General features: G+C 32.4%; 1 protein-coding gene across 1 annotated transcript in view; it reads left to right on the forward strand.

Moving 5' to 3' along the window:
• Window positions 1-17302, forward strand: part of LOC118181898 (neprilysin-1-like) — an 86765-nt gene that overhangs the window by 18196 nt on the left and 51267 nt on the right. Inside the window, exons 5-8 of the mRNA XM_035351126.2 lie at window positions 2190-2273; window positions 4087-4292; window positions 9894-10079; window positions 10809-10919. Of these exons, the coding sequence (XP_035207017.1) occupies window positions 2190-2273; window positions 4087-4292; window positions 9894-10079; window positions 10809-10919 (587 nt within the window). The remainder of the gene's footprint in view (window positions 1-2189; window positions 2274-4086; window positions 4293-9893; window positions 10080-10808; window positions 10920-17302) is intronic.

The following is a 17302-nucleotide window of genomic DNA, read 5'->3' on the forward strand; positions in this document are numbered from 1 at the left end:
TCTCAAAATCATTTTCCCCCTTGTTTAAATTCACAAATGTTTTAGACTCAAGCTAACTTTTTATTAAGTTTTCATTTAAGTAGACTGATTGGATAAATAAAGCATTTTGAATGCATTCGAATGTTTTATTTTTGGCAATAATGTTTAGAAATTATTTTTAGTAGATTTTATCACAAAATTAAAGTAAAGCACTATTTTTATTTTATAAATATTTTCCATTTGCGTATTATGTCAACTAACCGAGAAAAAATGAAAGAAAGAAAAAGAAGAAGAAACTTGATTTTAAGCGGAGAACAAACAATGCTTCTCTGCAGAGGTATGAAAAATTAGGCTGTAGAAATTTTTATTAATTACACTAATCTGTAAACGTTTATCAATTTTTGATGCTGATGTGTGCTTTTGTATTACCTAAAAGATAACTACACTAATTCTGCATTTACTTTTTAATTCAAAATTCTTTTTTTTTTCTTTTTTGTATGTGTGCGTTTGTGTGTTTGTTTTTGCATGCGATTACAGTTACGTATAAGGATTAACACTATAGTCAATTATAGTACCAATTACAATTATTCAGGGACCGAGCCAAATGTCATTAAATCGTCGCTAAGTTTGGAGGCTTTTGGAGATTCCTCGCCAAATTTGTCAGCAATAATTAGTCGCCAAAACCATCGCCAGCGTAGTGATATTTCGCCAATTTATCGAGATATCAATTTACCTCAATGTTTGTCTCTGTAACCCTGTTTTTCTGGCAGAGCTTCTCTTTTAATTTCCTTAAATCACTTACATATATACAAAATTCATAACAATATATTTGCAGCAAACGTCAATAATGCCACAGTTTTCAGATCAGCCCATTCATTCCATTGTGAAATGTATATTTTGAAGTAATGTTCATATTTTCCATCATTCTCTTAAACATTTATAGTATTGTAAGGATCTTAAGTTTTACTAACGTTTATTTTATTTTAAATCTTTACTATCACTTCTTATTTTCTACTTCCGGCCAGAATTATAAGCGTTAATGTATTTATGCAAAGTTTGTCTGGCGAACGCCAAGTATTTAAGTTGTGGCTTTTTGCCAAGCGAGAGAGAGGAAGCAGTTAGTCGAAGCAGGCCGCTTACCTTAGAAGTTTTACTCAGTTGCTGGTTGCCTTCTAGGCCAGAGGTTTAATCCTCTTGATAACTTTAAACGTATTGTAGTGTTCACAGTTCTCTGTACTACATACGGCTTCCTGTTAATATAAGGCCAATCTTCCACGTTTATTACTTCAAAGTTAAGAGTTTAGTTTTATTTTTATATTTTTACGTTTAGACCACAAGTAGTGGGTCTTTGTATTCCGAAGTACGGAAGTTATTGTAAATAGAGAAAAATAAAGGGTTTTGTATACCCTTCTTGTGTATCCTGTCTACTTCCCACAGTTATTGAACATAGCTTTAGTAAGCTCTCTGTTCCGAGTCAGGTCCTTGCATGTTCCCGAAGAAAGTAAGACGGAACATTGAACCTGATAGTATAAACTACAAGAATATAAGGAAATTCATTCATTGAAAAAAGTAGAACAGCCATAAATAATTTTATTCAAGTTTATTAAATTACAATAAATAAATAAATAAATAGTAGAGACTAATATATATATGTACTTTATTTTATAGAGTAATAGAGAGTACTTATATATAGTAAAATAGAGTACTTATATATATTAAAATTAATTATATATATTAAAAATAGAGTACTTTTATAAGTACTCTATTTTTTTTCATTCTGCTTAAACACAATATTATAGTGTTTATATAACTGTTAATGAAACATTTCTATAGAACTGCCCTTTTCCTCCATCAAAAAACAACTTATTTCTTAAAAGTATAATAGGTGATATATTTATATTTAAAGCCAGTTTTAGAACAAATGCGTTTTAAATTATGTAGAACAGAGAACAGCTTCGTAGCAAGCACTTGTTGTAGAACAACGTAAATCCAAAATAGCCCAAGACTATCCATAGCAATCTCCCCTTTTTTTGTGCTTAATTATCGCTAAAGTAGAGTAAAATATCCCCAAAATGGAAAACCTTGAGTAAATATATTTCTAACGTCAATAAGGTTGTATTTTGGTCGAAGAACTATAGCCTATCATTTTATTTTGCAGGAATTTTAAAGTGGATAAGTCATATTGAAAAGAAATGTGTTTTATTTTGTAGGAGCTCTGGAATCTCCAACTTTATATCGCACAGGTGGTTCTTTGATTAAAGCCAAGTTGTTGTATGAGACCTGCATGAACAGCGGTAAGACTACAACTATCAATTATAAAAAAAATTACCCTTACCAAGAATTCGATATGTGCGCTTTTCAATTAACCAATTGAATGAAATGATATTTTTTGCAGCTTCTCACAAATGAGTAATAAATTAATGTAATAATATATAATGATAGGTAAATTTTTTATCGTCAGTCTGCAGAAATAATTTCATTTAACGATAGTATAATAAAACAAATTATTTAATCCTTCGATTCTATGATATGATGGATTTTGAGATGAAACTAAGAATTTCAAACCTATTAATAGAAAAGTCACTAATTCTTAGTAAAATAAAACTTTCCAATATATAGTTAGTAAATATATTTCTGTTTATTAGCAGAAAAATAATATCCGTTTAAACCAACGTTATGGAAAAATTAGGTATTCTGAAGAATTTTTTATTCTAACATGTGGTCGGTTTTAAAATATAGCTCGTTTTTGGCAGGCGCTCACATCAAGACATTTTCTCCTTATGATCGAAAAATTAATTCCATAATATCATGTTGACTACATGTTGCTATTTATAAACGACCCAGCGACTAAGACCACTCAACACTGGCTCTTCGACCCGTGTCAAATCCTGGTGAAGGTAGTCGCCTTACATGTGCGTTTTCTTAATTTCTCTCATGTTTGTTTTTTCTAATTCGCCATGGCAATGCATTCGAGAGTTACCTGCCTAAGGGTAGGGATACCTTCTTGGAGAGTTTTTAAAGGAAACTGACCCCCATTTATATACACAAGGGAGAAAACCCAAAAATGCCCTTTAGCTTACCCTTTCGTCGGTATTCGAATCAGAGTCAAAATACTGGGGTTAAGTATCTTAACATCTCGATCATTGGAGGACCGTTTTTCTTCATATGGAACGTCAATACGAGTTTTTTTCTTTAGAAAGTCCTCCACGAATCCATCTCTCCCCTTACGCAGATAGCTTTCTTGTATCTTCATTTAATTAATAAATGAAATCGAAGTTAAATATAGCGCAGGGATTGGTATTAATAATTAGTAATCAGAATGTTTTTGTAAAATGTTTAAATAACTGCTCATTTTGAACTGTAGTTTAATTTGAAAGATAAATGTGTTTAGAAGTGAGATTTCTGAAGTGTCTTATGAATTGATAAATATAAAAATTTTCTTCTTTCTTGCAGTAGTTTCAATAAAAGTTTGTGGCACTGAGTTAAGGGAAACCCATTCTTTCTCTCGTCAGGTTAAAAAATTATTAACGTTTGAATTTTTCTGATTTAGTTTCAAGCCTGAAATTAAGCCAGAGACTAAAAAGCGATTTGCACAGAAATATGAGTAATTTTCAATCAAACTAAGGAAGTTTTGTTTGTTATTTATCCTAATATGCAACGAAGTAGTTTTGAAGACCACCGAAATCTCCGCAGAGCATAGCCGGCTACCGCACATTGCATTTTAATGTAAAAATATCAAGCACCATTCGAACATTTATACTTATTTTGCTTTACAAAAAAACTGTATAAAATATCTAGGCGTCAAATGAAAATTTAAACACCAGATCTTTATTATCTTGTATAATCTGATTCAATTTCGCCTAGCGCATGTTAGTTGATGGACTAATTAATCCTATTAACAAGTTTTTCTTCCAACGTATAGTATTAAATTATAGTACTTACATATGTTATAATGTGTATTGTTAACTATTTGGAATAAAATGCCACAATTTTGATTTACCTTTCAATACTGCAGTGATATGAAATGATGAATCTGTACTTCAGTACAATCAATACAATGTCTGGAGACAACATAGTTGTTTTAATAACGTTATTTTCTTATTTTAGACACACTGGAAGACGATTCAGTCCGTGTTCTAAAGCTTTTCTTGTCAGAGCGAGGTGTAGGCCATTGGCCAGTGCTCGACGCTGATTGGATGTCAGGGGATATGAATCTGGAATGGAGACTCGCTATGTTATTTGTCCATCACGCACCCGTGTTTTTCCATATGTATGCGGATGCTCCTCCTTATACTTCAGAATACATTCTCAACGTAAGCTTTCTCTTGATGTAATGCCAATTACGATTAGCACCACGATTTGAATATCTGTAGAGCAGATTCATGTTATTTGCTTCAGTGCGACGGATTAGGCAGCATCTCATAACCTTTTTATTTTTGTAGAAACCTTGAAATAATTTTCACATCTAAAGGATAGATTAAAGCAGTGATCTCAAACTCAAACTGCATGAATTTGAAAACAGCTGATGGGGCCAGATTTTTTTTCCTAGCGAAATGGAAATTTTCTATCTATAAATAAAAAAATATTGCAACTAAATTTTAAATTTCGCTTGCTAAATATTTATCAAAACACACGAATGTTGCACATAATCAATAATAATAATAATAATAAAGCAAAGGAAAAAATTAAAACATATATTTGTTTTCGATCTGAAATCTTACGTTTGGTACCTGCAAGACATTTGTGTTGGTTACACTTTGTAATTCAAACATATTGACAACTAAATATTAATATTTCTGCCTGACATTTACTTCGAATAATTTTTTCATGCGTTTTATTAAACATTAAACAGCTTTAATTTAAACAAGGCAAATTATAGAAATTTCGAAGTTATCAGAAAACACTTGAAAATCATTCTTAGTCTCTTTCTGTTATCTTTACTTCAAAGGGGTAATTTGCCCTGAAGGACGTATTAATTTCGTTTTGGCATTTTGCGTCGAAAACTTTAAAAATCTGTATCACTTTTCAAATCGTTGCCACCATATATTATCGCCCTGTGTTATATTTGAAGAAATTAAATAATGAAGAATCTGCATAAATGTATGTAAGTTTCTCGCATTGTGATAAAACAACGGTACCTAGAGCCATCAAAATTTGAATAACGTAATCTTTCAAAGAATATGGGCATGTGGAAGCCCTAATTTGAATTTGAAATTTGTTTTATTATCTATTTCAGATTTTGTAACAATTCAACGAATTTTTGATTAAAAAACTCAAGGATTTCAAAGCGAGCAATGGCAACACTGTACGAAAAGCAAAACATTTTTATCTCCAACGCGCGACACTCTGTATCAGAAATTATAAAGATATGCTCATTAAATGCTCATAAAATTAATTTGCGATATTGCTGTTGAACTGAATTTCATAGCTTGAGTACGTTAAACATGATATATAATAAATAAAGGTAATACAAAAAACGTTAAAAAAATCCCTCCTTGGACGTAATTTAAAACCTGAAACCTTTCAGATTCTTCTTCTGCTTTTTAAAACATTTTTTTCGATACTAAAATGCATATGTGTCTAAGTAAATAATTGTAAACTTCTTTTGTTACTACAGCTTCATGTTTATTCTATTTCGCTTCTGATAAACTTTGTAGACTTTAATTACTAGATACTATCTTCGCAATAGACTGCAAATGCTCGTTGGTCAATCGGGTTTTATCCTTATTAACTTTCAGCTGTTAAAAAGGCTGTTCACATATTAATGTATTTCCGAACAAAGTGACTATTCTAGCGCAAAAATTCGTAACTGAGCGTATTGATTTATTGACATGTATGTACAAATGAAATTTACTCAAATTTATATCTTCAGATCTTAAAATTCTAAATTAATAAGACTTAAAAGGACTTAAAATTCTAAACTAATTACCTCAATTTATAGATTTTGTGGTTCGTTATTCACGCTGATTTTTAATGGTAATAAAAATAATGTAAATTCGTAGTACAAGTAGTTAAAAATCTTGAAATCGTTCCAACAAAGACATAACTGAAATGTATTCGCGGGTCTCCAGTTTGAGACCACTGTCTTAAAGCGTAGGGGGGAGTAGCCTAATTTGAACCCATTTTGTATTTTTCATTATATAAAAGGACGGAAGAAGTGCCAATAAAATTTAAGTAGTAGAAAATAAACTCATTAAGTGTACCTTCAAATTAGAACCATTTATTAAATTTTAAAAATTATTTATAACGGTGAAAAATGAACTAAAAAAAAGTGTCATCGGTTCAATTTAGGAAAATGGTTTCCTTATTTGGACCGCTAGTTTCCTAAATTGGACCATGAGCTTTCTTAACGGCAATTACAACAAAAGAACCTTTTAATTGCAGCACTAACTCCAGCACACCGAGTATGTATCCAAGCGTGACATTTCATGCATTGTATCATTTCTTCTTCCTTGGTTTCTTCATATAATATACAAAACCATGAATCACCAGTTTCTTTTTTATGTTTCTGCATTTTGTTAAACCTTGGTGAACTGATTTTGTTCTTTTAAGTTTTGGCATAACCTCTATTTGTAAGGCCTGCTTGTTATTTCCACTGCTTTCTTCGGCTATTGGTGCACTGCGAGAGGACGAAGGTCCAATTGGATGTGGATTTTTCTTTGCTCGCGGTGATATTTTTTCAAGAGCTGTCCTAAATCGTTTATTTTTGTTATCACTTCTACCGGTTCCATTTCGGGAACTGTTTTCGGTCCAACTTAGGAACCTTGAATATTTAATGCTTGATATTGTACAGAAACGTCAAACTAACATAACCTCGCAAAATTAGAATTGCAAATTGTAGATAAATAAGCAAGTTTTGTGATGGTATAATAAGACATGTAATTACTTACGTTTACACAAATTAACCGCTTTCACACTTATGTCGAAATAACAGATTTTCTTCTTAGCCATACGAATAACACTTCTTTCAATGTAACCACAAGGCGTTTCTTTACAAACACAATTGCATTAACCTCTTCTACATCTACGTATAACAAAATGCCTCTCTCAAATCTCATAGACATCATCAGTCTTTGTATATCATAGCGATCCAGATAAGGCTACGGTCCAAATTAGGCTACCTTTCCCTAATTATCAACTCTCCCGATTTTTCATCATGTCTCTTCGTCTCCTGGTAGATTACCAAATCTCCCAGTTTTTAATTTCTAACTTTTATTAAGGAACACGTTTCCCAGTAATAGTAAATGGAATTTATTGACTTAAAGAAACTTAAATTAGACAAATTCCATTTGTTTTGAGTAATTTTCAGCATAATTTTTATTTAATCCTAATCATTTTAATCTGCTTAGATATTTGTAGAACGTTTAATGAAAACTCAACCATGTTTAATCGGTTAATATTTAATAATTTATATTATTGTATTTAATTTTATTTTACATGAGTAGATGGTACATTGCTCACTGGGTTTATTCGCATAATAGTATTAGTAGTTCGGAGCAACTCGGAGGCGACATTTCAGCAAGGGAGACATTCTTGTGTGGCTGAGCAAATTTGTCTTCTTATGTAGACGGGATTTTAAGCATACCACGATGCATCAGAAAAATTGCACGATTCCTTAAATGGTTGTCCCATGACTGTGCTTCAGGTTAAGAAATGAACTAAACAAGATAAGTTTTCAGCCTTTGGCTAACATAATGTTACACTACTAATCGACATGCGAACTAGGAAGTGGATAAATTTAATAACTGTTATCGTGCACGTAAGTCTTTAATTTCAAAGAGTGAAAGGGGGTTTACTATGTTTTGCAGATTTGCGAATCATACAGTAGATATTTAATCCACTGCAACTGCCCACTGCCTTATCAGAGTAACGCAGAGATTAAAATAGAAATAAAATTAAAACTAATACTTCACTTCATTTTTTCAAATAGGATTCTGGTTTGGCCAATGAATACTTTATTTATTATTCTGTGGGACGAATGAAGTAGTAACTGGAATTAAAGAAATTTGGACAAAGTAAATGAGAAGGATGCAGCTTCAAGACGAACTAGAGTCATAGCACCAAAGGCTCAAAGTTGCTTCTTACCTTGAGCTGAATTTTCCTCTTGCCAGCAGTTTTAGCTGAGCAAAATAAAATGACCTGTTGCACATGACTGCCTGAAAACAAATTTTCTGGCTTGACTCATATGCGTAAAACATACATAAAATAAGTGCAGCATTTCAAAATGTCACATTTAGGCATTTAGCAAAGTGATATATTAAGAGTAAAATGATACAAAAGAACAATATATTGAAATACACTCTTTTGCAAAAAAAAAAAAAAAAAAAAAATCGGAGCACCATGAAGGTAGTGGTTGTTTTTTATGAAATTGAATATGTGTATAGCTCATACGCAGATAATAAAATGATTGAAAAATCAAGGTCATATAATACCTGTTCACGGCTCAGAAACACCCATTGAGTGTTCAAATTAGTAGTTGGTAGAACCGCCCCTGGCGGCAATGTATGCTTGAATTCGTCGAGGCAGAGAGTGGTAGAGGTTCCTAATGTCATCCTGCGACACATTCTGCCAGGCATTCATCAGTTGTCGCTCCAAATCTGCGATATTTTGTGGTGCCCGAATCTGACGGCCTACCATGTCCAAGACATGCTCGATTCGTGAAAGGTCTGGTGACCTTGTTGCCCAAGGAAGTGTATCAACCGCACCGAGACAGTCCACAGATATGCAAGCGGTATGTAGCCTGGCATTATCTTGTTGCAAAATGGCCCAGGATGACGTGCCACGAAGGGTAATGCAACCGGCCGCAAGATGGTGTCAACATATCGTTGAGCTGTTAAAGATGTACGGAGGATGATTAAAGATGACCTGTTGTCATAAGAAATAGTACCCCACGCCATCACACTAGGAGTTATGGCTGTATGCTTTTGTAAAACAAAGGCTGATTGGGACCGCTGGCCCTGTCTTTTCCAGACACGAACACGGTGGTCATCTGCTTCAAGAGTAAAACGGGATTCATCACTGAATACTATACGATGCCGGTCTCATGGCAGACATGATGATCGGCTGTGACACCACTCCAGACGACTCCGCCGATGTTGTGGAGTCAAAGGCAAATGTCTTAAAGGCCTCTGTGAGCGTAACCCCGCCTCAGACAGGCGCCGTGAGATGGTGGACGGTACCACGGGAGATATATACGAGGCTGTAGTGCGTTGAATAGTCGACAATGATCCCGTTGGGGCGGTTCGGGTTTGGCGAACAATCCTCCTATCTTGCCTCGTATTTTTTATCCTTGGCCTTCCAGAACCTTCATTTCGTCGGCAATTTCCTTGTAGCAACCATTGCTGGCAGCATCGTTGCACGGCAGTGTCTGTATGCTGCAGGTGGCGGCCTATTGCTCAGTATGACCACCCAGCTTCACGCAACCCTACAATGCGATCACGTTCGAAGTTGTTTAGTTGTTTGTAAGGTCTTCGATATCGTCGTAATGGCATCTTCAGTTTCTTCTTTACGGAATTACAATGGCAGAAAAAAAAATTTCCGCCTCTGTTACTGTTTATACTTTATTTACTTTGCGTTTTATACTTTGCGAATTGCGCACTAGAAATACCCGCTATGATCGCTATTCCAGTTTATTTGCCTTGAAACTTTGATCATTTGCATGTTCGATCAAGATTTTTAGCATACCAAATTTCGTCACGATCACAAAAGTCCTTCTTGGCGCTTCTATTTTTTGCAAAAGAGTGTATTTTTATAACATTGAAATATTTTCCATCCATAAATGAAAACAAATCTTATATACGTATACATATTCCTGTGAGTGGTGTAATGATATTACAGGTTTTGTTTTTATTTTTACCAACAATATAAGTTATTACAAGCTTCCATAGTTTTAATAATCTTTTTTTCTATACTAGATCTACCCGACTTCGTCTCCCCTTGGGGCTAAGGAAGTGAGCGATGAGGACAGAGAGCGTATTTTTGAGGCTTACCATAAACTCCTCATCGAGACTTTGAGACTTCTAGGTGTGCCGGAAGTTCGAGTGCAGAAAGATTCGTTCAAAATCATAGGTTTCGAACTCCAGTTTTCCATGATCAGCAACGTAGGTCTTATCGTTCATTTACGATTAAATTTTGAGACTCTGGTGGAATCTTAAGCTAAAAATAATGACATTTCCTAGTGAATTAAAAACAAAGAGATTACAGTGTATTTTAAAATATAATAATCCAAAAATACATTACAAACATCTTTAAAATAAGCATTTTTATATTTGATGGAACAGTACAAGTCCAATTGTTTTTATGAGTAAAATTCTGTACTCTAATATGTAATAATAGAAAGAAAAATAAATATAAATTATATTCATTTTCCTTTCTATTATTTTTAGTGAATGTATATGAAAGTCTAAAACACTTTTTAAGTTAAATGCCAAATTCAAAAAGGTTACTTTTTCGTATTGTAATAAATTGGTGATCTTTATGAAACGATTTTTCATTCGGTATTTTTGAGAGATATTGCAGATAATTAAGTTTTTGTATTTATTCTACATCTTTTTAACAATGTAACGTTAGGTTTAAATTGTTTTCTAAATTTTAAATGCATACGCCATTAGCTCATGGCTATTTCATTCTTTAGTACTTTTGTATATGAATTCCCTGTATATCTTACAGCAATTTTTATATATGTTATCCGAAAAATATACATTTTGAAAAACTGAATTTAATAGGTTTTATATAAAATAATAACAAAAATGTTTATTGGAGTTTAGCAATCGTTTGCAGTACTATTCTGTCAAATCTTTTCTAATTATAAATATTTCCATATCTTTCAGATATCTCAGCACTGTCTAGCTCAAGTAGCGAAAGATTCCAATGAAACTCAAGCAGATGACACAAAGCTGTATAACATCACTGTTGATGACTTGGAGTATCATATACCTCAAGTAAGCGTTCTTTGGTAACGAACATACTATTTTAAATCGTTACAACAGAATGGCTTCGTCTCCTTTAATAAGGCAAAAAATATATTACATTGGTTTAATTGTAATCCCTACAAAAACATAAAACTTCCAATACTCAGTTTACTTAATTAAAAGGGTGTGCCGTTTCATGCGTTACAAGAATATATTTCCACACCACTGCAGAAAAGGAACATCATTAATAAAGTATAAACATACTTACGATAGTTTAAATGTAAAGAGGATGTCTACACATTTTTAAAACGATTTTGATAGATAATATATAAAGCTAATGTTCTGGAATAAAAATTTCTGGCAACAGTTTATTATCTGAAATGAGATATGTACTCTGCTTCTTTTAAATTTATTCGTCTTTCAAAATTTTTAATGTAAACAAGCTGTGGTTTGAAGGGTATATTTTTGCGCTTTTCGAAGAGAAATGTTATTATTCCATGATTCAAAACCGTTTTGAAATGCATGTTGTTAAAAAATTTTAAGTGCAAAATAAGCAACATTATTAATCGGAAATTGAAAAACCGTCAATCGTCACTTCTACATGGAAAGAAGATTCCAAACAAAACCCAGAAAAAGTTACGTATTGTGTTTTAATGTTTCTAAAGTTAAATGGTTGATAATAAAAGAAAATCCCCCGATGCAGAAATAGATTGCAAAGTTTTTAAATATATTTGTAGCAATAATAAGTGAAATAATAAACTAAGATTTACAACTTAAAAAAAGATAAAAACATAATATTCGACTGCTTTTGTCCAGGCATGTGGCTCAATGTAGGATAATTTGTAGAATCCTGCATGAAAACTATTTAGCAGAAGATAAATGGAAATACATGTGACTCTTGATAAAGAATGGGTGCAACAAAAAGAAAAGGTCCATTTATTATCGGAAACGAAAAGGAAAACAATGCGCAAGATTATCAAACCAAAGATTTGCTAAAAATTATAAAGGGGAAAGTGCAGAATCGCCCACTACTTGGCGCATTTTTAAGAATTGCACATACTCGGTATCCATGTACGCATCGACCTATTTTCACTTGAAATCCCAGAATTGCACAAAAATGGCATTGTTAATTAGACTGCATCGAACTAATTACAATTTATCCAGGTTACCAAAACTGCAAGCCGAAGTACAGTCAACTAATATGCCAAAAATGTGATCAAAATCCAGCCAAAAATTTGATTGTGCAGACTTATTCAAAACTCAGTAAAATTTTGAAAAGGTTTTACTTCAGAAACCTTAGAATATATGATAAAATAATTAGCGCAGAAAAGCGTATAATTGAGCTAATGTTTTATTTTTAAAGAATTATATTACGTTGCTCAGTTTTTTAATTATAGCTACAACCCATTAAACAGTGTTGTATATTCGAATTCTAGAACTGTCGTGTTTTCGAATCACACATTAGTAGTACGATAATAATATATTTCATATTGTTCATGAAAATTCTGAAACATGGAGCAAAACAGTAAAAACCCATAAAAAAACTTAGCGTTTTAGAAAACAAGGTTTTAAGTGATATAAAGTAAATTTAGGAGTAGTAGTGAGTATTAAACTAGACAATTTTAAAATATAAAAGAAAAATATTCGTAAATGTCTTATTTCCGGCATTATGATCATCTGCCTTAATTCTTTGCTTGCTGTGTTTCAATTTTTTTCTGTCATTCTTTTTTAGTCCTAAGGGATTTCAGTCCCGAAGGACTATTGCTTTCGTTTTGGCATTTTGCGTCGGACTCATAAACGTCGGTTCACTTTTCAAACTGTTGCCACAAAATGTTAGAGTCCTGCATTATATTTGAAGAAATTAAATAATGAAAAATCTGCATAAATGATTGTCTATTTCTCGCATTGTGATAAAACAATGGTACATAGAGCCATCGAATTTTGAATGACGAAATCCTACTGCGAATATGGGCATCTGAAATCCCAAATTTGGAATTTGTTTTATTATAGATTTTATATTTTGTAAAACTTTAACGAATTTTTGATTTACAAACTCAATGCTTTAAAAGCGAGAAATGGCAACGTTATATAGAAAAAAAAATACTTTTATCTCCAGCTCGCGAGACTGTGTATATCGGAAATTCTAAAGATATGCTTAATTTAATATTATTTTGCGATATTGCTCTTGAACTGAATTTTATGGTTTAAGTGCAAAGAACATGATATTTAATAAATAAAGGTAACACTCAAAACGTTAAAAAAAACGCCCCTTTGGACGTAATTTAAAATCTGAAAAATTTCAGATTTTTTTTTTTTATTTTTTTATTTTTATTTTTTATTTATTTATTTTTTTTTTTAAGTTACAGGTTAACTTCTTAAATGACTTGAGATCAGAATTAGTTTTCCTTTTAGTTACTTTACCACATTATGATTCATGCTCGAAAACTATTGTTAGGCGGCTCACATATGCTTATTTTCTATAAAATATATGACATATTACGTCACGTTAGAAATAACTTTCGTTATTTATGATAATAATGCGAGCATTTATAAAATTTATCATTTAGCTACGTTATAAATCACATGAATATGCATTTTAAATTACATCTATAAAAATTTATTAAAAAATAAATTAAAAACAAAAATTAATAAAAATGAGTATATTGTTTTTGAAAATTTAATAAGCTATGGATTGCTTTAATTTGAAAGATAAGTTAAAGGTCTTATGCGAGATCAAATCTTAACGTCTCTGAAAACAGTGTACTAGGTCACGCGAATAAAAAATAAACGTTATTATGCAGGTAGAATGGCAATACTTGCCAGATAGCGGGCTTGATAAACGCTCTAAAGTCGTGAATGTTGAATCTCTGAAAATTAGGAGTTTTAACTTTTAAAACTTTATCTGGCTTTTAACTTTTCCTTAACTACCTTGGTGCCGAACAAAACTCAAATAATCAGATTCATCATAAGAACAATCGTGTAGTGGTATTACAATAAAATTTTACGTTAGCGTTGTGGGAAACCAAGTTAAAAAAAAGAAAATCAATAACAATAACTCCGAATTCAAAAAAGCTCAATGTTTCTTAAAAGCCTCCCAGCTCAAACAAATGGAGTAACATGACAGACCACCCAAAAAATACACACAAGATAAATAAATGCAATAAAATTATAAGGAAAACACATTTATTAATTTTCTTGAATAATTCCAACATAAGTTAATTGGGTAAACTGCTCAGTTCCCTACCATAATAATACGAGCAAAAAAACACAGAATATCACACTAAACTACAGCTTACATTAATTAAGGTTAACATTTTTCTAATTCACATGTAGGTTGGAACATGTAGGTTGAAACAAACAATTCTTCATTTACAAACTAAAAATAACAGGTAATTAACTCAAACTTCTCTAATCACCTCTCAGTTTACAATATATTATAAATGATTACTACTTAATTTCTGTATATTAATATAATTTAACATTACTTAATTCGGGTATATTTGTAAATAGAAAATCCAAGATATAAAAAAAATCATCACTCACAGGGGGAATTTCATACATCCAACTCCGATTACTCGGAAATGCCATCAATCGACTGATTACTACGGAGTTTTAATAGTTCAACAGATCGTCCAGAACCTTCTTTATCAGGAACACTTCAATAAACAGGGAAAACGCCTTGAAAGGACCCCAATTGGAAAATCACTGGGCAGGATAAACAGGAAATCCCACCGGTATCTGCATCATCTCGAGAATATCTGTTTACAATTCTCGGAAAATTATAATGGAGAAACGACGATGCTATAAATTTTTGTGATGAGCTCTAGCGCCTTTTCTTTTCAATGCAAATTCTCATCTGCTAAATGCTGGAAATCCCTAACCGCAGCCCGCTGGTTCACGGCGCTCGTCCCGCAAGGAAGCCCCGCCACAGCTCAAAAAATCAGAATCAGAATTAAGACTAACTTCTGACATGATGCAGGCTTCGAGGTAAACTCGGTTTCTCCGCCCCCGAAATTTCATAGGCTTACCAAAAAAATCATAAAATTAAATCTCACCAATCCCAGAATTGTATTTTATCTATAACTGAGAAATTTCACCCCCACAACGAATCAAAAACAAGAAAAATCCGACAAAAAAGTCCTGGGCCATCCGTACTCGAAAAAAAAAAAAAAAAAAAAAAAAACGTGGGAAATAGACTAACAAGAGAAACTAGAGATAAGAACTAGCGATAAGAAAATCCAATTACATAAACTTACTGAAGGAAGCATTGCAAATATAACAAAGAGAAGGCAAGTGAACAAGAGAAAACCGATTTATGATTTCCGTAGTAAACCAGATGACAAACACCCTCAGTTCTACTGTTGTTAAGCAAAAACGCCATAAACCAGATGTGTTCTCGTAAACGTTTCCTGTCTTTGTTACACTTCTCCCCCCCTGGGGGTTGACCATGGAGGTAAGAAAGGATAATCTAATAATTCTAATAAATTTCTAATAATTCTCTAATTTAAAATGAACCGAATAGAGCATTAATTATAAATTTACTTATATTTTTCGATTTAAAAGATGCCTCAGAAGCCAAAAAATCATGTCATATTTAAGAAAGTATTTTAGGAAGAAGCTCTATAAATAGAAAAGAAATAATGCATAATTTTAATATTAATAATAATACAACAAACTTTGATCTTAATTTTTGTACCTTAACCGAATCAAATAGAATTACCTTAAATTTTTTTTTCTAATGTAATTAACGAAACTTGTGAAAATATTTCATTCAAATTAAACCATTCTGAGAAAACTGTCCTGTGAAAAGTATAGCATTTAATTCCGTTCAGAATGAAATGTTGTTTAAAAATATGTTGTTTTCATATACTTAGGACTCTGAAGTGTTGTAGAAAAAGAAAATATATACATTTATATGTATATTTACGACGTAATTACAAAATATTTACATCCTATCGCGTCATAACCCATTGCACTTAATGGTAAATGACCCAATGTTTTAGTCACCACGTAGGGATCGCCGGTGCTTCAAAGCAGGGTACGGGAGAAACCTGTTTAGGGCCACTCCATCTTACTTACTACCTCCATGGTGTTGACTCAGGCGAACGCCTGGGAAGTACTGGTTATGATCTGTACCTAGACAGTCTCAACCCCGGGGGCATAATAACAGACTTCAAAGAAGGCCTGAGGGCCCTCGGGAGAGAGTAAGGCTCGGCAGGGACCGTACTGGTACTGCTTTGTCTGCCCTTGCTCTGTGGGGTCGAAACATTGTAGATTGAAGCATGACGGGCCGCACTTAATTCTGATTGGCGCCTTCTGGGCAGCCTTAGAACAGAAGTGATCCGTTCATCAGTGATATCTTTGTTACAGTACAGTTTCAATAACTACCAGCTAAATAAGGCTTTTAACAACTTTAAAATATAAGGAATATAAATAAAAAAAACTTAAAACAAATATTAATATAATTAAAAATTCGCGACATAACATAAATACTGACACAAGACTCCAAAAAAAGTGATAAACTATGATAGATATTTCTAACTTCAAAACAGGTACTTTATTTTGTCCAAACCCGAAAGATTGAGCCAGATTAAATGAAAGAAACAAGTCCGGAATAAGGCTAAGGTCCAGTTGAACAATTTAATGGAAAATAGCGATCACAAAAAGGTCAAATTAACAGGGAACTCAAGGGATAAGTTGTGAAAATTCACTAAATTTCGCGGCATGGAAGACATATTAGCAATATCGCGGTAAATACTTTTTTTAGAGAGGAGGATGTCTATCTGAAACGAAGCAATAAAGCAAATAACTAGCACATCACTAAATAAAAAATAATATCGTACATTTTAAATTGAAATTTACATTTATGAAACAAATAATTTCTAGAAATATATTCAACACAGGTATTTTAGATCAAGATAACTTAATTTAAGTGGACAATGTTTTCATACATTATGTTGCAAATGATACACATGCTTTCATTAAACAGCATAGTTTTAAAAAAGGATACTTCGACGTCAATGTTTGTCAATATTTATAGTTTGGAAAATACTACTAGCATTGTATGTTTTGGGAAATCTTAATGGAGGATAGGCTAAAAGTTATTTAATGTAAATTTTCATATAAATTGAATAAAATTCGAGACATTTTATTTGACACTTTTGGAAGTATGTGATTTTTCACGAAATCTTAGAAAATTCCTTAAAATTAAGGTCATATTATATACAAGAAGGCTAAAAGTTATCGTTCTATCTATAATATATTCACGAGTTAAGTTATCGGGAGGAATGCTTAAAAACATTTGTCGATACATTTGTATTTTATATTTCTACACGTTTTCCAAAATTTTTCACCGACGTATGTACAAGTTTAACAAGTTCGGATAGCCGATCGCTCTGATAATCGAGTTACTA

Source organism: Stegodyphus dumicola, chromosome 4 (assembly GCF_044657685.1).
Source record: "Stegodyphus dumicola isolate Sdum_Otavi_A_Nest chromosome 4, ASM4465768v1".
NCBI lineage: Eukaryota > Metazoa > Arthropoda > Arachnida > Araneae > Eresidae > Stegodyphus > Stegodyphus dumicola.